Raw genomic sequence first — 23,095 nt, forward strand, 5'->3', positions numbered from 1 at the left:
TTTGGTATAATTTTATCACTTTTTATCAATGAAGATTATAAAAAAATGTTCGACGTTAGAGAAACCATTTGGACAGTTTTATGGCAGATAAATATCTTATTATTTGAGTCTAGGGGATTTTGTTTCATGAAGAAATACACTCTAAAAATACCATAAAAAATAAAAATTTATCATTTCTTTATGCAATAATTAAAACTCGATAAAAAATAATACTTGAGTTTAATTAATTAAATTATTTTGAGAGAGAATTTTTTATAGCATTAATGAATTAACTTTCATTTTAGGCATAAATATTTCTAAGCAGAAATCAAGTTTTCTGTCATGAAATTCGTTCCAATACTTGTTCATCTTAAAATAATATTTCATCGATAATTTCACATGGTTTGAAAGAATTATTGACCATAGCTGATATTTGAAACGGTAAAAACATACATCCTTTATTTCATACCGTTTAAGCTTGTTATTAGGAATAAGGAAATATTTAATCGCATAATTTACTTAAAAAAACTTTTTTTTGACAAAATATGATTAAAATTAATTAAAAATGTACAGTGAGCAAAAAAATAAAAAGACCACAATGAATAACTTTTGATTTAATGATCGGATCTTCACGTTCTAGGTCTAAATCTAAATGGTTCGAGGGGGTGACCTCAAATATGTTAATTAATTAGTGCAGACAATATTTTAAGATACGAAATCAGACACACCGTACTTTCTCTGAATAAACACACCTTTTTTTTTCAACGGATTCGGATTTCTGACTCCCAAAAAATCGGGGGGAGCCGCAATCTGGGTAATATGGTCCCAATAGTTCCGTTAGGAGAGCGGTTTGGAGCCCTTAATGTTTTTTTTTTACTCTACGGGAATTTCATCATAAAGAACTTTTTAATTGAATTGAAACAATTTTCTCACAATTATAAAATTCGTTTGTCCAAAGATGCGAAACATAACTTTTAGCAAATATTTGTTATTTAATTTCAAAATAATTGAAAAAACTTTTGATTTGTAATGTATAAAATTTTTTTAATTTTGAAGAATGCAATTTAAAATGGTGAAGTACAAAATTTTACCGAAATCGGTCGAATAGTTCAGGAGAAATCGAATTTTAAAAACGCGACTTTTACGTCTGTTTCTACATTTTATACCTACAAACATAAAAACAACTTTAAACTTAAAGTTTTTAAAAATTAAATTTTTTTTAAAAATAAATTTCATCAAAATTTTTTATACTTGATAAATTTGTCCCATTATAAAAAGAAAATAATATCAGATAGTAAAATAAAAATTAACAGAAAATGATATTCTTGTCGAGATGAAAATCACATGTCTTGCTCTTATTATTGTCAAAAATGAAGCAAGTGTTCCATCTCGACCAAACGATATTTATTTCTCAAGAGAATAGTTCCAGCTGTAATCATTTTTCATTGAATTCGAACACAAGACATCTTTGTTCGAACTCGTGAACGGAATCCTAGCATTGACCAAAAAGAATCACACATGACGATTTATAAATAAACAAAAGAAATTTAAAAAAAAGAAAGAAAGAAAAAAGAAGAAATTGTATAGAACGCGTGTGGGACACCAAAATCAGCTTTAACTTGTTGGGGGGAACATGTAACAACACGTTTTCCACGTGCGTCTTCCATATCACGGTCAACGCACTTGCGTTAATGCGCGATTAGCAAGATTATATGAATAGAATAAATTCACTACGTGGGTTCGGGTCGTTCGAGGCCAAAGACAACGTATTTGATCTCCAAGTTTTTATTCCAGACATTAAACACCCTTGTGGAGGCCTGTTTTGAGGTCAAAGGTGGATCATTAAAAACGATCGCACTTGGTCAGAGAGGCATCTATCAAAATGTCGTTAGGATGTCGTTCGTGACGCCGCATCCGAAAAAAACAAAAACTTTTTAGTTCTTTTTTAACTATGCTGGTTAGCCACATTTATTAGTCAGATCGTTCTAAGAAGATGAATGATTTAGAAATGCTTTAAAAAAATATAACGTTAATTAGGAATTCGTCATAAGAATTAAAATGTTCGATTTTGTTTATATGTCGCAATAAAATAATTCTTAGTGTTTGTTCCAAACTTCTTGCGAAATTGTGAAAAATCTTCGCGTAATTTTGTGAACGTTGTGATTTTAAGCCCTGATTGAGGATAAAAACTTATTTGCAGTGATTCGAATTGAAGTGATTGGTATTATAAAGTCTAAAAATATTAAAAAAGTATCTGGCTAACAAAAGCATGAATAAAAGAAACGAAACCTATAACGAGATCAATTAAAAAAAAAAAAAAAAAAAAAAAAAGCGCGAGATCATCAGAGAGTTGTTGATTTTTGAGGAGGTAGTTTTTGTTTTTTAATTTTTTGATACTTTATGTGTGTTTGTTGAATAAATGTGTCTTTTTTATTTAAAAAATAAATAAATAAATAAAGAGCTGTTCCTATTAATACAGCTTGATTCGTTTCAGTATCATTGAAGTGATTCGAATCAGTAATTGATAATGTAATTGATCAGTAATTCGAACTAAGTGATTCTAATGAATGATTCGATCATAATTTTAGTAACCATTAGAATGAAATAAATAAAGTAATTAAAGTAACTATTAGAATCAAATTAATCGGATCAATGGTTCAAATCAACAGATTCGGATCAGTAATTCGAATAGAAAAATTCGGGTCAGTGAATCGTATCCAGTAATTCAAATCACTATTCGAATCAAGTGATTCGTATCACAGATTTGAATTAAGTGATTCAGATTACTGACTCTAGTTATGTGATTCGGATCAGTGACTCGACTTATTATTTAAATCAAGTGATTTAAATTACTATACAAATTATGTGATTCAGATCAACGATTTGAATCAAGTTTTTCAAATCATTATTCGACTCAAGTGATTCAGAACAGTGATTCAAATGACCATTCAATAAAAAAAATTATTCAGATAAGTGATTCGAATCGAGTGATTCAGATCAGTGATTTGTATAAAGTGATTCGGATCGATAAAAAACATTGGTTTTTGCATTTTTGAACAGAAATGTTTTTATAACAACACTGTTTGAGATAACTTTTAAGAAACTTAAATTTTTAAAATACTTTAAACAACAAATTTTAGAAACACTGTGAATATTTATTTTTCGAAATATTGTAAATAAAAGTAAAAAATAGTATCCTAATTTTAATTTAACGAGCAAAACTGTAGGGATAAATTATAGCTACAGGCTTCGTTTTATACACAAAGGAATAACTGAAGGAAATTGCTATTTAGATATATTAAATTATTATATCGATAAAATGCAAATTATTAAAAAAATGATGAAAAATTATGCTGACTAACAAGTTTGCTTAGATGCGCATGAATATTTTGAAATTAAACTAAATTACATTCAATTAAGTAATTAAACTAAACTAATTGTAATTTAAATTAATTGTTCTGCATTAGAAAAACTTACGAGGAAAAAAAATTCTTTTGGGGAATAGATCCTTAACCTATGTGACTGAAAGTCACGAACACTAGAATACGCGGGACAATAGAAATAGAATAATATTCCTATAAATTATTTTTTATTCATTTTTAACAAAAATGCATCATAATTTTGGATTTTTCTTATTCAAACATTTTAAATAATTTATTCTGTAAAAAAGTGGTTGTGGCTGTTCTTAAAAAAGATTTCTCAAAAAATAAAATATTTTTTAAGTCAGTGAGGAAGAAAAAAAAAGGGATAATTACCCTTTAAAATTAAAAAAATTAACTAAAATTTAAGATCATTGCATAGTTTTATTTAAATTTGTTCATCCATTTCTTAGATTAAAAGGGAAAATCTCTCAACTATATATTAATACGTTGACACTTAAATGGGAGAAAAACGCACGCTTACATAAAATATTTTACTAAATATTTTGTGCACTAAATTTGTACACAAATGCACAAAATAAATTTTTTGAATTCATAAGTTCCCTATTCATATAAGTCGATGTTTTTCTGAAAATTTTTGATGAAAATTTAAATCACAATACAATTATCCATGAAATGCAATAAATTTTAAAATCAAAAGCTATTCAGGTATTTTTTTTTAAAAAATATTTATATTTTTAAATAAATAAATGTAATGTGCAAAAGGAGCAAAGCTTCAATTATTATATTCAAAAATGAAAAAATCTTGGATTTTACTCGATTGTGTTTATTTATGAAGTTTCTTAAACATTCTCCAAGCAATTACGTCATTTTTTACCGAGAAAAAACTTGCTTTTTTAAACAAAAATCATTCTTTCTTACTTTTTTTAATCAGTAAACTTAATAAACCAAAAAAGGAAAGCTACAATTATTATTTATTACCATTCAAAAATTAAAAACTCTTTGATTTTACTCGATTGGGTTAACTTTCTAAATTTTTTAAGCATTCTTCAAACGATTTCGTAATTTTTTACAGAGAAAAATTTTCTTTTTAAAACAAAAATCACTCTTTCTTATTTTTTTCTTAAACAATAAACTTAATAAACCAAAAAGAGGAAAGCTACAATTATTATTCTTCAAATGAAAAAATAATTTTTATTTTTATTTTACTCGATTGAATTTACTTTAGAAGTTTTTGAAACACCACCAAATAATTACTTCACAGAGATAAAACTTTTCTTCCTTTTAAAAAAAAAAAAAATTAGTCTTTCATTATTCTTTTTAATAAATAAATTTAATAAATAAAAAAGAGCAAGGCTATACAGAATCTTTTGCACCTAAGGGCCGCTTGTAGTTTGATTTGGCATTTAATTTCCGACAGGTCAACAGCTGTCGGTTGCAAAGCAGAGAATCCTTGGCATCATTCCCTTCTTTTGCTTTCAAAACATTCAACTTCCCTGGTCCTCATAATGCAAGAGTCCCCAGATCGGGGCCCCCTGAACTCTTTCGTTTGTTTACGCCAAAAAGGCCAAGTGATTTCAGTTGTATATCTTCTCTTTCTAGTGTGTATGGAAGGCTCTACAGCTGGTAAGTGGTGAAGGGAAAAAATACACACATAAATAAAAATGACGCCAAGAAAATAAAAAGAAATAAGAGGCTATCTGTTGGGCGGACCATCATGTTGCACGAACAGAATTCGTGATGGACTCTTTCGTTGCTAAAGGAAAAAAATCGTAAGAATCTTCATTAATCGCGATATATTGAATCGATAGGAAAGAAAAAGTGAAACACTTTGCAATAAAAATAGAAAGGGTTGATTTGGATTGCGATTTAAGTTTGCTTTTAACTGCCCTTTTATTAATAAACGTTTGTATTAGAAAAAAAATAATGAAAAATTTTCGAAAAAATAGGCCAACTGTAATATGTTTTATAAATATAATTGTTGTAAGGTGAGATGCTTAGCTAAAAATTCAAACAATTGTGATTTTAAGAAAAATCCCATTCCTTGATGTATCGATAATAAAATATCAGTAATAAATCTCGCCAAATAAATGTAGCACAAAAAAAAAAAAAAAAAAAAAAAAAAGAAGAAGGAACTGTGTACAATGTTATTCTAACGTAACCTATCTCTAAAAAATCGTATTGCTATTTTTCTTTTTTTTTTAATAACATGACATTATTATATAAACGGTTTAAAAGTTAATTTATCGATAGAACAAAGATCGCAGTTTTTCACTCAGCCATCTTGCTATATTATCACAAGCGCAACAAATTTTAAAAATAGAGGAATAAAATGAAATAACATGACATTATTAAAAATAGAGGAATAAAATAAAATAACATGACATTATATAAACGGTTTAAAAGTTAATTTATCGATAGAACAAAGATCGCAGTTTTTCACTTAGCCATCTTGCTATATTATCACAACAAATTTTAAAAATAGAGGAATAAAATGAAATAACATGACATTATTAAAAATAGAGGAATAAAATAAAATAACATGACATTATTATATAAACGGTTTAAAAGTTAATTTATCGATAGAACAAAGATCGCAGTTTTTCACTTAGCCATCTTGCTATATTATCACAAGCGCAACAAATTTTAAAAATAGAGGAATAAAAACTTTCATATAATGAAGACATGATTTAAATTTTGTATAATAATTATTTAAATTTTATATAAATTAAAATTGTTTAAAGTTTGGGAATAAATAATTTTAGATTATTTGGATGTATAAAAAATTAAAATAATAGGTTCTACCGAGATTTGAACTCGGATCGCTGGATTCAGAGTCCAGAGTGCTAACCATTACACCATAGAACCTTTCTTCCCATGCCGGGAATCGAACCCGGGCCGCGTGGGTGAAAGCCACGAATCCTAACCACTAGACCACATGGGACTCACGGACGGAGAGAAAAATAATATATTGCCTTGTACAGCATTTATATTATGAAATCTGAATTTCTACATAATGATTTTTTTTAAACTTATACGTGAAACAAAAGATGAAAAAAAGCTTTTTTTTTATTAATTAAAAAAAATTATATCGAAAAGTTCGTAACACGAATTTACATGACTTTATTACTTTCACTAACTTTTATTTTTATCTCGTTCCTGTTCGCATGGTGTCAATAAGATAGAACAGCTACAACACTAATACAAAAATAAGCTAACTTCAAAACATTCCCATAAACTTAACATTTTCTTAAAATAATTATATAAAATACCCAAATTAATTAATAGATAATTGACATCAGTAAATAAAAAAACGTTAATAAATAAATAAATAATAAATTAATAAAAAATAAATTAATAAAAATAAATTACATAAATAAATAATTAAAATGAACAAACAATAATTTAAATAAATTAAACGATGTAAATAAGATAGAACAGCTGAATGTAACTACAACATTAATACAAAAATAAGCTAACTTCAAAACATTCCCATAAACTTAACATTTTCTTAAAATAATTATATAAAATACCCAAATTAATTAATAGATAATTGACATCAGTAAATAAAAAAACGTTAATAAATAAATAAAAAATAAATTAATAAAAAATAAATTAATAAATAATAAATTAATAAATAATAAATTAATAAATAATAAATTAATAAATAATAAATTAATAAAAAATAAATTAATAAAAATAAATTACATAAATAAATAATTAAAATGAACAAACAATAATTTAAATAAATTAAACGATGTAAATAAGATAGAACAGCTGAATGTAACTACAACATTAATACAAAAATACGCTAACTTCAAAACATTCCTATAAATTTAAAATTTTCTTAAAATAATTATATAAAATACCCAAATTAATTAACAGATAATTGACCTCAGTAAATAAAAAAAGTTAATAAATAAATAAGAATAAATTAATAAAAAATAAATTAACAAAAATAAATTATTAAACTACATAAATAAATAATTAAAATGAACAAACAATAATTTAAATAAATTAAATGGTGTAAATAAGATAGAACAGCTACAACACTACTACAAAAATACGCTAACTTCAAAATATTCCTATAAACTTAACATTTTCTTAAAATAATTATATAATATACCCAAATTAATTAACAAATAATTGATATCAATAAATAAAAAAAAACGATAGTGAATAAATAAATTACATTAATATATAATTTAAATAAGTAAATATTTCAAATTCATAAATAATTTAACAAAACAAATAGCATAAATAAATAATTTAAATTAATTCATAAATAATTTAATTAAATTTATAAATAATTTCCTTAAATTCATAAATAATTTCCTTAAATTCATAAATAAATAATTTTAATAAAATCATGAAGAAGAAAAAATTCATAACACTCTCCACTTCATAACGAACGGAAGCTGTAGAAAATAAGCGTCATTAATCAGCTTTCGACAAAGTTAATAATGCACCATAAAAAAACAAACAATGCAAATAAAAAAGATTTTAAGAGCTCATCAAAACACAAGCACTGTTCCTTCCATTTAAACACTTGAAAGAAAAAAGGGGGTGGGGAAAATAGCCAAAAGGCTTGATAAAATTATACGTGAAGTACAGATAAGCGACAAGGCAGTGGAAAGAAGAAAAAAAAAATGTTATGAAAGACATGACCCCATGGCTCTAGGAGACGCGTGATCAGTTTCCTGTGAGGTGCTCCACAAGGAGCCAAAGGCTCGTGGGAAAACGAGGAACCACCGGAAGTTCGCTTTACCCCTCTTCCCAACCATCCACTGACACACTTTTTTATTATTTTTTTTACCATATCAGGGTTAAAAAGGAAAAGTGTCCACATATTCAGGTGGATCCTTTTACATACATACAGCACGCAATTATTGTATATTCAGTTGAAAGTCTTCATTTAAAATTCAGTGCAGCATTTCACTGATGGTAACTGCAGATTAAAGGCTGGTGTTTTGGGCTGGAAAATGACTTCATTTAACGATATTTTGTTTCTCTTGTAGGTTTTGATTGAATTAAAATGTGGATTATTTTATTTATTTATTTTTGCTGCGAATGGCGTTTTCGAGAATTTGATGCATTTTTCTTATTAGTTAGAATAACTATTTAATTAAATTAAGTTAGAGTTCAAAGGCCGAATCGAATGGACCGTTGCTTTTACGTAATAGTAAATGAGTTAATTTTTTGCTGAATTGTTCTTTTGGTACTTTTTTTTCCGGTGCTTCCCCAGTGCACTTTTTATCCTGATGTATAAGAATTTTAATTCTGTTTCGTTCTTACGTTCAATGAAGAATACTGGTCTGAAAATAAACTGATAGTTGATAGTTAACAAACTTGAATTATCGTTCTTAAGAGACCTTTAATCCCGCCATCTTGGATATTAGGTAAAATATTTATTTTGTGTTTTTTTGCCCTTAACAAACTTTCGATCATGTAATATTATTACATTATTATACTAGCATATTATTATTTATTCTATTACAATTCAAAAAAGTAAGAAAATAAAGGGATCACTTTATTAAATTAGGAGATATAGCTCTTGATAATTTTTAGAAGTTCTACGAATTTTTTCTCCAAACTTTAAAGCAATAAAATGATGCGATTTGTGGTTTTGATTAAGTAATTTAAAACAACACGTTTCTTAGATTTTAGATTCTTTAAAATCTTATCTTATTGCAGTTTAAATTGTTAAAAAGCGATTTGGATAACGCAAAAAATATTTTTTTTAACGTTAATTGCATAAAAATTAAGATACTTATCTAAAATATAGAAACAAACAGTTCTGATTCGATAGCGGTCATGTATTTTACATGTATCGAAAGATAATGCCAAAAGAGTAAATATACATAATCAGTTTATTTGTGAAAATTAAATAAAAAATATTAAAAGCATATTTAGAATTTTTCCTCTGTCTCTATAGCTGTGTTCAGTCTTCTGAGGAAGTGAACAAAAACGAAATGTTAGGGCGTAACTTGCTTGAATGGTTCTCGCGCAAAATCTAAAAAGAGTAAAGTTTTATTTTTATGTTTTTGCAACATACCTGATGAGAAATTAAACATGATTTTTTGTCTTAGCTTAGGCAAAGAAAATGGTGATAAAATTCTACATTCGTTTCTCAGTCGACAGTAAATGTGTACCTACTAAATTTTAGATACCGATGCCTAATTGTTTTCTAATAAAATTACCAAAAATTAAAAATTTTAAAATTCAACACAAATGCTAATTAAATTTAAAATCATTCATTAAAGATCTAAAACTATTACAGTTTGGAATTGGGTATAATATAGCCTACGTCACAGGTTGTGTTGTTCCTACTAAATTTAACCCATGAACGGCATTTTCTGCGAGCCTTTCAAGGTACAAATAAACTAACGAAGTGTTCGATCGTTTAAATAGCTGCTCGCCAGATTTTATTGCATTATAAAGAAAAGTTATTGAAACTAAATACAACTAAATAAACAACAACAACTAAAACAAATAACAACAACTACTAATAACAATAACTAAATAAACAACAACTAAATTCCATTCGTTTAGCATTGCGTCATATGTTGTTCCTACTAAATCGAAGTAGTTGTGTTTTTTTCATATTATACCCAATTAATAAATGACAAGATTTCGATTACTTTTTATTTCGAATATAATTCCAATTGTATAGTTTGAAAAAAAAAAAATTTCTTTCCAGAAACTTGATTAAAAAATATAAACGATTTCAAAATATGATTTGTTTTCAAAATCTGCAAAACTAATGACGAATTAAAGGAAAACTGGTGATTAAGCCTTAATTGCTACTTTTATTTATGCTATACAAACGGAATAGAAAGAAGAAGAAAAATCAAGAAAAATAAATGAAAAAGAAAATAAAAGTAATGAATTGAAAAAATTATCAAAACTGCCTTTTCAGTCCCATGTGGTCTAGTGGTTAGGATTCGTGGCTTTCACCCACGCGGCCCGGGTTCGGCCCGGGTTCGATTCCCGGCATGGGAAGCTATACACTTTTGCTATCTAAAATTTTTCCCAGAAACCTTCATTTTTTTTTTCAAAATAGAAAATCAACATTAGCAACAAAAAAAAAACATAAAAATTAATAATAATTTAAATTAAGATTTTTATATATTTGACATTTGCAAATAAGCTAATCCTATGACCAAAAAAAAATTTGTTTTTAAAAATAAACTTTGATCGATTAATTTCCTTTTTTTTTTTAAATTCTACTTTAACCTTGACAATAGAACGGAAATAGTCGTCATGCCACATTTCTCGAAACCTTCCGCTGTTTTTTCAATTGCACTGCAGACTATATTTTTCAAACATGAAAATAAAATATGGAATTCTTATTCATTTAAAAAAGTTAAAATTGTAAATGATTAAAGTATGTTTACATTCTGTTATTCGTAAATAATATTTTCTCAGAAAAACTCGTATTTTTAATATTGAAATTCTTAAAAAAAGGAAGGAGTTTGGAACGTTAATTTCACTATTGTTTAGTACAGTGTAGAATGATTAGAAAACCATTAAAAATTTCATGAATAATTTGAAAAATAGTGTAACTGTAAATAACGAAGTTAAATTATACAAAAATAAAGAAATAACTAATATTTTTCTGTATAATTTAAAAATTAGCATTCTGAGCTTAAAATTTTTTATTAGAATACAAGATTAGTTTTCTTAGTTTGTATTTTAAAGTGCAACTTAACTTACAACTTAATGTTGTCACACTCAGATTCTTCGTCAGTGCAGTTGCATGTCAAGTTTTCATTAAAATAAAATAGAATGTTATAATTCGGTGTTCCGAAGGAGCACCGAACCGAAAAAACCGGAAAAAAGGAAAAATCGAAGGAGCACAGTTTTTTCTGCTGTTACTTTTATAAACAATTTTATTTCATTTTGTCACTGTCGTTAAATCAATCCAATTAACAACATTCGATCCAATTTCGAGTTTACGACAACCGATGTTCAATACCGTATCCTTGCAATTTGAACCCAACACAGAAGACGAGGGAACTCCTGGATCAAGTATAGGGAGAAATTTGCTTTCGTGGAGGACTTTTTGTTGGAGCTAACGCGCATTTGCGTTACTCGGAAAGTAAAATCAAGAAAACCTCACATGTTTACCCTGACGGCAAGAGGACTCTAACCCATGATCCGTCTGCCATTGAGGATATTTAATTTCAGCACTGTGTACGGTGCTACCCAGGGGCAGAAATCGTACCACCGCTGGAATTCGAACCTGGGACACCTCATTTGAAGACGAATGTTCTATTCCCTGAGACACCGTGGAAAATATAATTAGGACGTGGCTTCAGAAATGAAAACCTCACACAGTTAGTCTGAAAGTAAGGAGATCCCATGATCAGTCGACCACTGAGGATATTTTATGTCAGCACTGCAGTTGGTACGAGCCGGGTGTAGAATTCGTATCGAATTGCCGTCGCTGTGATTCGAAACTTGATCGCTTCTTTGTGGTACGAGTGCTCTATCCCCTGAGCCACCACGGCTCTTTACTAACTATGTGTGAAATTAAATTTTACCTCTATAAATATGCTTGAAATTCGTCACGCTTTTTAATATTGCATAGGTTGCGCGAGAAGTGCGAATTGCCAATCTCATTTTTTAATCATAAAAGTGCAATTTTCGATGGTTTATTATTGCCACTTAATTATTAAAATGAACTTAATTTTAACTATACTTAGAGTAGTTTAATTTTCAAAAGATATTCTATTTTGAGTTACCGCATTTGTTGGTCCATGTAATGTATGGAGAAGAAAAAGGGACAGGTGGAGAAATGGCAGGTGTGCGATGTCAGGTCAATTTCATTCAGGCAGCTGGCTTTTTTTTTAAATTTTTTTTCTCACTAAAATGGATCCTTTAAGAAGTTTTTGATATAAATATTTGATTCTTCATCCGTAAGACCCCTCAGATTATGTATGTAAAATCTTTCGATTATATTCTTTAAAAGATTATATAAAAAAAATTCTAATCCCAATGTCTTATAAGTACGTAGTTCTATCGAACATAGAATAACTTTAATAATAATAAAACCATTAACGACGTTTATTTAGTGTTTTTTTAATACATATATTCATGACAGATTATAGAGAGATTATAAATAATATCTATCCGATAAAGAAGTAGGTTTATCAAGGAAAAAAAAAACTGTAATGATTCTAATGACGGTAAAGAATAATAATTTGTTTTTATTTTTTTGGTAAATCAGAAACGAAGCGTTTTCAGATTTTTAGTTTAATATTGTAGCGCTTTTTATTTTGAGTGACTTTTAAATTAACGAAAAATAACATTTGTTTAAAAACGTGCTTTATGTAATTAATGAAAAAGCAAAAAAAAAAAAATGTAATGAAAATATGATAGCCTATAAAACAGATCTATATCATGCCTGAAAATGTATTATTTTATTGTTTTGAAAAATACCGAGCGCGAATTTTTTCCCTTACACTTTGGGAGATATTATCGGGAAACAAATTGTATTTTACTTTATGTTTAAGGCCTTTTTATTGTAGTAAAAATATTTTTTATAACGTAATTTTTTTAACGATGCTATTTAATAAATAAAATAATAATTGGTAAAACGATAAAAAAAATCAGTTTATTTTATTATGAGGTAGGCAGCTAGGTACTTTATTTGAGTCGCATTAGAGTTACACAATTGCACTGCTATTGAAGACGCTCTGGGAAACATCTCTGAGGTTATTTTGTTTCGAATGGCTGTTTAAATGCACTACACTATGTAATAATATTATTGATAAGGTTTTTTTTGCAAGATGCAGGAAAAAATGATAATGCAAGAGTTATTCATTGCTTTACTTGGGTTAGTTCTCAAACTGGTAACGTTAAAAAATGATGCCATTAGTGCTGCCATCTATACAATGAAACAAGAGGTATTAAAATTATTATTTTGTACAATTAGAGTCTTACACAATTTTGAATAACAACAAAAATAAAGTGCCTTTATCATAAATATATTTCGAACTTCATTTGTAATGATTACTTATTGCTTTCCTTGAGAAATGTTTTTAAAATGAACTGGTTAATTGGAATCTTACTCATTGGTTAGAACTTGGTAAACAAAATACAGTTCTGGTGGCAAAGGATTAGAATATAGTCGCTTTAGTGCTGCTATCTATATAATCAAATAAGGGGCATTAAAATTATTTATTTATTTGTTTAAGAGTAAATTAAAATTTTAAGGTGGTAAACCATGGAAAAAATGATTTTTAAAGATAAGATCGCGCGCCAAATATTTTTTCTAACACTCTCACTGATCCTCATATAATAGAATAGTTATATATTTTTCTGATAGAGGTCACTTATTCACATTATTTCCTTCCTTTTAAAAATTATAATTATTCAGGCACATTAATGCTAATGAAATTTATCGATTTACTATATTTTTTAGTTTCACAAATAAGTTTTTTAAAAATAAACTTATTAAATATTGAAAAAGGAAAATTTTTAACTTCTTCCTGTGGCTACAGTGCACGTTCGAAATATGCGACTTTAAATACCGAACAGACTTAATAAACTTTTTGAGCTTCAACAATGTTGCTTATTGAAATAATTATGAACGCAACGAATTTCTAACGCGTTTAGAATCGCGGTCGTATTCAACTTTTGAAACTGTAAATAATAGTAGTTAAATGACGTGTCCTGGAACTTTTTCGTTTTTCTGTTGACACTAGAATATTCACCGGCTTTGGTGATTTAAATAGTACTGATAAAGTTTAAACGCAACATTTTTCAAAGTAAAATAATTTTTTAAATTTATGTTTTTTCAAAACCTTTCTCTTTTGATCCATTTTTAAAATTCTTAATCTCAACTAGTTATTATTATAAATTATGGTGGATCTTTACACTATTGTATACAATTTAGAATTGTTTCTGTTTTATCTGTTTAAATAGATTATATATTCAGTTTGACGTATTTGCTTTTATGCTGCATTCTTATTTATTGGTGCACTTTTTTTGAAAGTTTATAATAATTTAACGTTAAAGTGTACAACTTACAAATTCATAGCAACTTGTTTATGAAATAAATTGTTTACTAGTTAATATTTAAATAATATTAACTAGTTATTATTTTAAATTATGTTGGATCTTAACACTTTTGTATATTATTCTAAATAGTTTTGTTTATGTTATTATTGTTTGTATGGATTTTTTATTACGTATATTGTATTTGCTTTTATTTAAAACTTTGGTTTATTGATGCAAATAAAAGTCCAATAATTTAAGGTTAGAGGGAAATGAATACAATTCACAAATTCATACTAGTTTATTTAAAAGGAGAAATTTCCATCTTCAGCAAAATATTTATCTTTAAATGTTATATTAAAGAACTTTAATTTTTTCCTAAGAGCACTATCTAAGCAAATGACAATTTAAATCTTGTCATTTAATGTTGGTTGTCATTTTGAAATGTATTAAAATAACATAGTTTTGTTGATTTTGCTATATTTTTAATACAACAAAATCCCAAGTGTAACTAGGGGAGATTTTAGAATCATTAAGTTTAACATTGAAAAGGGGATATTTCCGTATGGTGATCTGTCTCATCAACTACAATTGCCAAAGTACCAAATAGATTTTAAACTTGCAATTTTTTAAAAAAATATGTATGTTTGCTCGGGGGTGACTCCCTTTCTGTGATTTTTTTTTTTAGTTTTTCGTGGGCCGCTGCCTGGAAGTTGCCAAGATTTGGTGATTATTCTGCCACAGATCACGATTCCGAAATCTCTCTGTTAAACACTATAATAGAAACATTGCTACATTAAAACTTGCATTATTTTTTCTTCTACGTCAATAAAAAATAATGTCTAAGTCAATTTTACACGTTTTAGTGCAGTTAGTGTCTTTAATTTTTATAAATTTGAGGGACCCTGAAAGAAGACTTATCAGTCAGTACCTGTGCCAAAATATATGCCAATCTCAGCAATTTCTGGACCGTGGCACTCAATATACTAAAAAATCTAAACAACACAGAATGAAATTTATAACTATTACTTGGAAAGTTACTATATATATTTTTAAAATCTAAGCAACCAACAGTTACTGATTTGGAAGTGTCACTCACTTTTTTTTAAAATTTTGATTTTATATAAACAAAGCCACAAAAAAATGAAAAAGAGCTAGATAAAGTTACTTATTTAATGTTGAAATTGTAAAAGTCTTTTGAGTTTGAAAAATTATTGAATATAAAAAAAGTACTGAATATAAAAAAAAGTACTGAAAGTACCGAAGTTACTGAAAATTTAGCGTTAAAAATTGGTACAGTGGTTCATAAAACTTTAACTGGTTTAAAACTCAATTCACAGTGAAAGTGAACTTGCCAATTGAACTTAGATATTTAATGATATTATGTGCTTGGCTGCTAAATAGTGGCAAAATCTATAGTTGTTTTATATTTACACTTAAATTAAAAAATCTCTATTTTGTGTATATTAAAATTAGAACATTTGTCATTAACTTTATCTATTAAAATTTTTCTTTCGTATTTTTATAAACATAAAATTTTACAGAATGATTACCGACATCCAACTTGCCATTTTTGCCAATGTGCTTGGAGTTACTCTCTTTCTTCTGGTAGTCATCTACCATTATGTGTCTGTGAGCAATCCTAAAAAAACAGATTGAAAGAACATTGGATGATGGTGAGTGCTTTTTTAAAAATGATTAAAATGTTAATATTTTTCTAAATTTTTCAAATAATTTGTTTGTTTTTTGTACTCCTTCACTGACTTGGAACCAAGCAAACATTTGACTTTGTTCTTAACCAATAAGCTTTAAAAAAGATGATGATGAACGACACATATTAACATTTGCCTATTATGTTTAATATAAAATTGTGGTATATTTCAGCGTTTCAATTTATCTAAATTGTTTTCTGTTGTCTAAAATATTTTTTTTTTTTAAATTTTGTAATTCTTTATTGGCTTGAAACCCAACAAACATTTATATCTGTTCTTTCACCAAACTTGTCCCCAAGATGTTAAAAATGTAAAGATAAAGGACATTTTTAGCAACTGTCTATTACGCTTAATATAAAATTACGTTATTTTCCCCATTTCAATTTGTCTAAATTGTTTTCTTTCGTCTAAAAGGTTTTTGTTTTTTTTAAAAAAAAATTTTGGTACTTTTTCATTGGCTTGGAACCGACAAACGTTTATCTGTCTGTTCTTGCACCAAAATAGTTACCAAGCTCTTAAAAATATGAAGATGAGAGACAAATTTTAACGATTGCCTATTATTTTGAATATTACATTATGTTACATTTCCATATTATATATCTATCTCTAGCTTCATAGTCACTTATTTTATTTTAAGCCTTTGTCTCTTTGATATGCTTTTTCATACCCTAGGAATGACTGGGAATCTTTGGTATTTATCTAATTGCGATGCAGCCAGAATTGATAAGTGATTTAATATCATCTTCATTTAAGTCTAATACCATTAGTGGAGGATATGCCACTCTAGAATTCCAATTAATGATTTCAAAGTAATCTGAAGCTTGAAAGTTTATCTTTGGTAGTACAAAATTTGGTCTTTGCTAAATTTCTGTTAACCAACAATATCTGCCATCAATTTTTAATTACTTTTGTGCCATTCCGGAGAGCTAACTGGTGTCAATTAAGTTCTTAGGCTGTATATAAGAAGGATCTTAAAAGCAAAACCCGCCGAAATTTTTTTTTAGAAATTTTGTACTATTATTTTTCAACCATCAGAAGACTTTGAAATCATTACCTAATTGGAATTCTTGTGTGGTCCCATAATGCTGCACGACTTATGTGAAGATATTAAACCATGTATTAGTTCTAACTCTAGCATCAGACAACTAAATCTCCCTACCACTCCCAGGCTGTCAAAAGGAGCGTCAAACTTCCAGCAAAATAACTTTAGCCCTTATTGGACCAATATTCACGAACCTTGGCTCAATAAGGATGCAAAGGCCCATTAATTTCCGATATTGGTCCTATATAGAGTTGTCCGATTCACCCGATATTTTACAACCAGTATCGGCTCTATATAGAGTTGTCAGATTTACCTGATGTTTTATATTCATTATTCAGCCAATGTAAGCTTGGCCGTATGTAGGTTGATATTTGCCCTATCTAGGACCAGTATTAAAAAATCTACACATTCCAATATTGGTCCCTCAGTGGATGTTCATATAGGTCCCATATTGAGCCAATTTTAAGCTCAGCTGGGCCCAAGGTAAAATTGTTGCTAGAGATGATTCGAATAAAATTTGTGAGCGTAAAGTTAGAGATGGATACATCCATGCTACTTTAAAGTCTAGATCAGTTATGCCTCAATTCTCCAAAAAAAGAAAAAAAAAAGGAAATTAGACTTTAGATGTCAAGTCGATATAAAAGAGGAAATTTAACAATGCGGTTAACTAAGCAATGCAACTCCACCGAAATAAATCTTTGCATATTGAAATAAATATAATGTAAATATCCCTCAAAAAAATTGAGTGGTTAGTTGGGTTGAGTTAGATAAAACAGAATGTGCAATCATCTTCATGTGGTGCGTTCTAGGTTTTTCTAAACTAAAGTAATGAACGAAGTGAAAAGTAAGAAAAATCGATCAACTGCTGTGTTGATAGAGATCTGAAAAAAATTACCAAGAGGCTTTGCTAATAGTTTAGTGCTGTTGTGCACAAAATTTTTAAAAATGGTGCTGTGATTACTCATTTAGTACTGCTTTAGATTAATTCTACTTATAATTTATTTATTGTACTTATATCATACTGTAAATATCCAGAAATGTATGTTTTTCTGGAGAGTGTAGCTAAATTTGATGTTTGTAATATGTTTTAACATGTTTATTTTTTTGACTGAGATAATGCTATTAAAGTCTTTATACTATTTTTGTTATCCTGGAAATATAACTCTCTGCACCCTATGCATCTGATGGTTTACAATGTAAGGTAGGAACATTGCTATCATCTTCTTATGCTGATGAGGATTACATTTCAGATAAGATTTGTTTATTTTTAAAGAAAAATTTGCACGGAAAACTATTTAAAATTTTAATATAAGGATAGAATTTCAGGCTTATAAAAATGAAGATAGCATATGAATGAAGCCAAACAACACGAATAAAGCGCAAATAATGTGTTAACAATGGAATATATGTGTCTTATTCACTTTGTTTTGTTTCTTTAATGCATAGCACAATCTATACAGAAAGACACTATATATTCTGCTTACTTGTATGTTATTTGACATTTTTTGGACAAAGACAAAAATTGAGTTGACCCATCTCACCCAAAAAAATATTCCAAAAAGCCTAGAATCATTAATAAAAATATAAAGAATTTTGGAAAAACTTGAAATATGCAATTTCTATGCATGAAAGTAATAAGAGCTGCACAGAAGAAATAAACCATTTAACTGTTGAATAATATCAAAAAGTAGTCCAGGGTTAATAATTAAAGCTAAATTAATGTTTTTTACAAAGTATAGATAGTTAAATAGTTTAGTATTAGGGAATAATACAATAGTTAGCCGGTGAGTTTTCAAAACTGGACACATCTTGAATCCTTCTTTGGGTTTACTAGCAGCAATTTTCAGTTTTCAATTTAAATTCATCAACAAAACAATGATGAATTTAGATTGAAATTCATTTTTGTATTGCGCGTTTACTTTTCCTTATTTATTTAAACACTAAGAAGCATAATCAATATGAGGCAAAGTCCCGGGCTTCTGGCTCGAAAGAGCAAGGTATATTACAGGTGTAGCTTTTCAGGTTATGTTTTCATATTTAAAACACTGAAAGATAGATTGAATTTAAAATAAATACCTATGTAAATTTATTATCACTATATTATAAATTCATAACACCTTTGGCAACCATGTAAAAAAAACTGCTGACTTTTAAAGAAAGTCTTTTAAAAGAAGACTAATTTAATAAAATGTACCAAGTGAGTTATACAAATGGACGCTACAGTATTATGAACTTATTTGGGTACAGTTTTTATTCCTAACAATGCTCTTAAAAGGAGTTGAAAAATTGAATTAAATGCTTATTCCATTTTCTTATATAGCTATGTTCATTTTCGTAAACACATATTTCAAGTTGAGTTTGTTTTCGTAAGCACACATTTTGAGCTGTGTCCAGATTTAAAAATCCTCAGACCAGCAGTATTATGAGTTAAAAGAAAACTTTATGATTATTTACATTTAAAGCAAATGAATTTATTAAGTATTTTATCTTATAGGTTTCTGGCCAGAAGCTTAAAGCTTTCCCGAAACTAAATGATGTGGGAAAGGAACAAGTTGTCAATTTTTTCAAACATCTTAATCAATGAAGTTTGTGTTTTGTAAATAAAATATATTTTTCAGTTTTATGACTCTTTATATGTAGTTGTATGACCACGTTTTGTATTTAGGCTTATATCATTCAATTTATGTTATGAGTTGTATTTTTTAACCAAAATATTAGATTGGTGCGTGGCATTCTTAAAAAGTGCTTTTTTTTATTTAAGTTTTTTAAAAGCCCTTAAAGGTGCACTTTTCTTCGGGTTTTGTAAAGAGTGTTCAATTTTTTCCTCGCTGCTTCGATTATCGTCATACATTACAAAAAAAATAAAACAAAACATGATCTTTATAGTTTTCTCTGCAATATTTATAAGAAACTAGTTATTTTTTCATGATAATGTAATGGATATGTCTTTGCATTTTGTTGATTTTAATTACATAATTGAACTTTAAGCAATCTGAAATTTTTTTTATTAGGTACTGCATATGTCCTAATTATGATTTTTTTTAAAAAGTGATTAAAAAAATTTTTGAGCACTTAAAAGATGCTTATTTTTTGTTGAAAAATCTATCTACGCATACTGTATTATGCAATTAAATATCAGCAAATTTATTCATTTTCCATAAAAGTAAAATATGCAATTAAACATTAGCAAATTGCCTATTTTCAGTAATTAAAATTTTGAAATTATCTTATTTGTATCTTAATTTTTAAAAGGTTTTATTACTTCAAAAATATTGTGGAATAAATAAATATTTTGTACATTAAATTTTTTGTTAACTTTTATTTGATGAAAATTATTAGGTGTTGTCACATCAAGTAAACTTGTCCTATTTGATTCTATTGAGCAGCTCTTTGTGCAAAACCAAAGGATTTAAAAAAATTTAAAAAAAATAAATTAGAATCTGCTGTTATACTAATCCATTTATGAGTAAATCATATGGTTTATGTCATTAATTCACGTTTTAAAAATGCTAAAAATTCTGGAGCATGTTGTGTATTCCTGTTTAAACTGTCCCCCCCCCCCACAACCACCACAGTTTTTTAGCAATACGTATATATATGTTTATTAGTGTTTGTGAAAATATTGCTCTATTTTCATTTGCTGATATTTCCAAAATTCACAGATATGTTTCTCTTAAATCGTTTTAGCTAACCTCTCCGATAGTCCATTTAGCCTTAAAAGTGTCTATTAAATCTTTGAGCTGATAATTGAGCATTGACTCATTAATGATTATAGAATACAGAAAATTGTTTTGAGATAATTGCTAAAATGCATTATGAGCTTGTAAAAAGGATTTTTTCTCCTACATAAAATTTTTTCAAGTGCTCTTTTACTTTTTTATTTTAATACTAAAAGCATGTATCAAGCATTCAGTTGATTAAGTACTCTTTTTTGCTTTCTTATCATTCTCAAAAGAAGTTTTTTTAAACCAGGAGAAAAGCTTTAATTTTGTTTTATTCTTTACTAATTGATTTGTGTTTAGCTAATATTTCAGTAAATAGGTACTATTGAGAAAAATACTTTTTTCTTTGAATCATCCACAAGATTAAATTTTTATAACATTTTAGTATTTTTTGTCATCGAAAAGTGTCAATATTGGTTACTTTTGACTGTTAGGAAAAGTTTATCCTTTTTAAAGCTAGCACTATCTATGCTTATTATGAAAATGGTGCAAAACGCCAGTATGGAGAGAAAAGCCACAGTTTTGTAGAAATGAAAAGCGTTTGGGGTCTAATTTTTTGATATTTAAAAACTATTTCCAATGTTGTATTCTGGGTTCATGAAAACTTGAACTGAGAAAAATGCAGTGATTTTGATAATTTTCTTCAAGGTGGAAAAATGTCGCCAAACTAGCAATTTTTAAAAAAGTTTAATAACTTGTAAAATATTTAATGTATTTGTCTATTCTGAAGCCTAGATAATTCTTCACGGAAAGATAATATATATATTATTTAAAATCATTGCATTGCTTCAAGTGTACGGCTCTTAAACTATGGCTCTTTTATTTTCCTTGACGACAGAGCTTCGAAAGACTGAAGAAAAAGAGAGTTGAGGCAAACCTGGAGTAAGCCACGAAGTTTAAACTGCTGGGGGAAGGGAGGAATGAAAATATCAAAAAGCTAAAAGCAGACAAATTATTGTACATAATAGAATTTCCTCATTGCATAATCCTAAGTTATCCTTTCATCAGTTGATTTTGAATATTTCTTCTTACTTAAAGGCTTACCCTAGGTTTGTTTGAACTCACTTTGTTTTACTTTACCTAAAACTCTCAGGGGGTTTACTTCTGTGGTGTGCCTCGGCAACCATCCAGTCCACTCCAAAACGAACTGAAGGGAGGAAAACCCCCTCGTTCTCCCTTCCAAACTGACTCGCATGGAGGGAGGACGCTTTTCTCAAACCTGGATTGTCTTACAAACTAAGGTAAGCAACGTTTAAGTCACCTAATCATAATTTTGATTTTGTTCCTTGCTTCCCATTCGTCGTCATCTTTTCACCCTTCCCTCCTATTGGCTGTTGCTCTAACCCCGCTTGTGACGTCACCTTTCTCAATATTTACCCTGTTTTCGGTCATCGTTTTAACCGAGGTATACTAAATGTAAATATATGTAAATTTAATGTAATTATACTATTTTTTAATATCTAATTCACTAATTATTATATTGTATATATATTATTAATCTATCAGATCTGTACATAACTTTGTGCATTATAACTCTCATCATCTTTAATTCTACCTTGACTCAGGGGACTTCCCCCGTACTCCATTCTCTCCTCACTAAAGCCAAAAGTCTTACGCCCGTATTCACCATTGACCCTAACCCTCAGTCAGAGTTCAAAACAGGTTTTATGAGAGCAACTCTAGGTCAGAGTCCAAAATTTCATTTCACCGTGTACGTAACTGCGAGTTACCCTAACCCAGAGTTAAGTAACTTTAACCTGAAGATATTCCCGGTTAGAGTAGCCATGCATGCTCAGTAAACGAGTGTCTGTTCATTTACTTTGTTTTCTTCGTCGGTATTTTTTATATTTCTGCTCTTTTTCGTTTGATAATTTTAACTGTTTTGAATTTCGATTCTTTTTTTGTATTTTTAACCTGCAGATTTCCCCGGTTTGAGCAAACGCGGATATGAAGAAGGAAATTTTTTATTTATTTACGTTTTCAAAAATAACACTTTTGATGTTCGGTTGCTTATGTTCAATGAGGTCAATTTTTTCACTTGATGCAACTATAATTAATTTATATCTTTGCCGCGCCTTCAAAAAAATATAGCATACCATAATATTAAAAAAATGAAAATTAAATAACATTTTATTTTGATGTTCGGTTGCTTTTTTTATGTTTAATAAGATCATTTTTTTTACTAGATGTAACTATAATTAATTTATATCAAATAAATGCTTATTAATAAAATGAAAATTAAATTTCTTGAATTAA

At 28.0% G+C, this 23,095-nt stretch overlaps 1 protein-coding gene and 3 non-coding genes across 4 annotated transcripts; 2 read left to right on the forward strand and 2 right to left on the reverse strand.

The window, feature by feature from the left end:
• Positions 1-6,155: 6,155 nt before the first annotated feature.
• Positions 6,156-6,227, reverse strand: TRNAQ-CUG (transfer RNA glutamine (anticodon CUG)). Its single transcript has one exon. It is a non-coding gene; the product is annotated as a tRNA-Gln (tRNA).
• Positions 6,228-6,231: 4 nt separating this feature from the next.
• On the reverse strand, positions 6,232-6,303 carry TRNAE-UUC (transfer RNA glutamic acid (anticodon UUC)). The gene has a single exon. It is a non-coding gene; the product is annotated as a tRNA-Glu (tRNA).
• Positions 6,304-10,278: 3,975 nt separating this feature from the next.
• Positions 10,279-10,361, forward strand: TRNAE-UUC (transfer RNA glutamic acid (anticodon UUC)). Its single transcript has one exon. It is a non-coding gene; the product is annotated as a tRNA-Glu (tRNA).
• A 3,586-nt stretch (positions 10,362-13,947) lies between these two features.
• On the forward strand, positions 13,948-19,738 carry LOC147807655 (dolichyl-diphosphooligosaccharide--protein glycosyltransferase subunit 4). The gene is made up of 3 exons (XM_087165482.1): positions 13,948-14,134; positions 15,908-16,039; positions 19,612-19,738. The coding sequence occupies exon 2, from the start codon at positions 15,909-15,911 to the stop codon at positions 16,020-16,022; it is 114 nt and encodes a 37-aa protein (XP_087021608.1). The 5' UTR covers positions 13,948-14,134; position 15,908; the 3' UTR covers positions 16,023-16,039; positions 19,612-19,738.
• Positions 19,739-23,095: the final 3,357 nt, after the last annotated feature.

The sequence above is a fragment of the Parasteatoda tepidariorum genome, chromosome 6 (assembly GCF_982258835.1).
Source record: "Parasteatoda tepidariorum strain Cologne lab strain chromosome 6, Ptep-v5.0, whole genome shotgun sequence".
Classification (NCBI taxonomy): Eukaryota; Metazoa; Arthropoda; class Arachnida; order Araneae; family Theridiidae; genus Parasteatoda; species Parasteatoda tepidariorum.

Excerpts from the sequence above, each read along its gene's own strand:
- LOC147807655 (XM_087165482.1), top strand. The coding sequence starts at position 15,909 with ATGATTACCGACATCCAACTTGCCATTTTTGCCAATGTGCTTGGAGTT.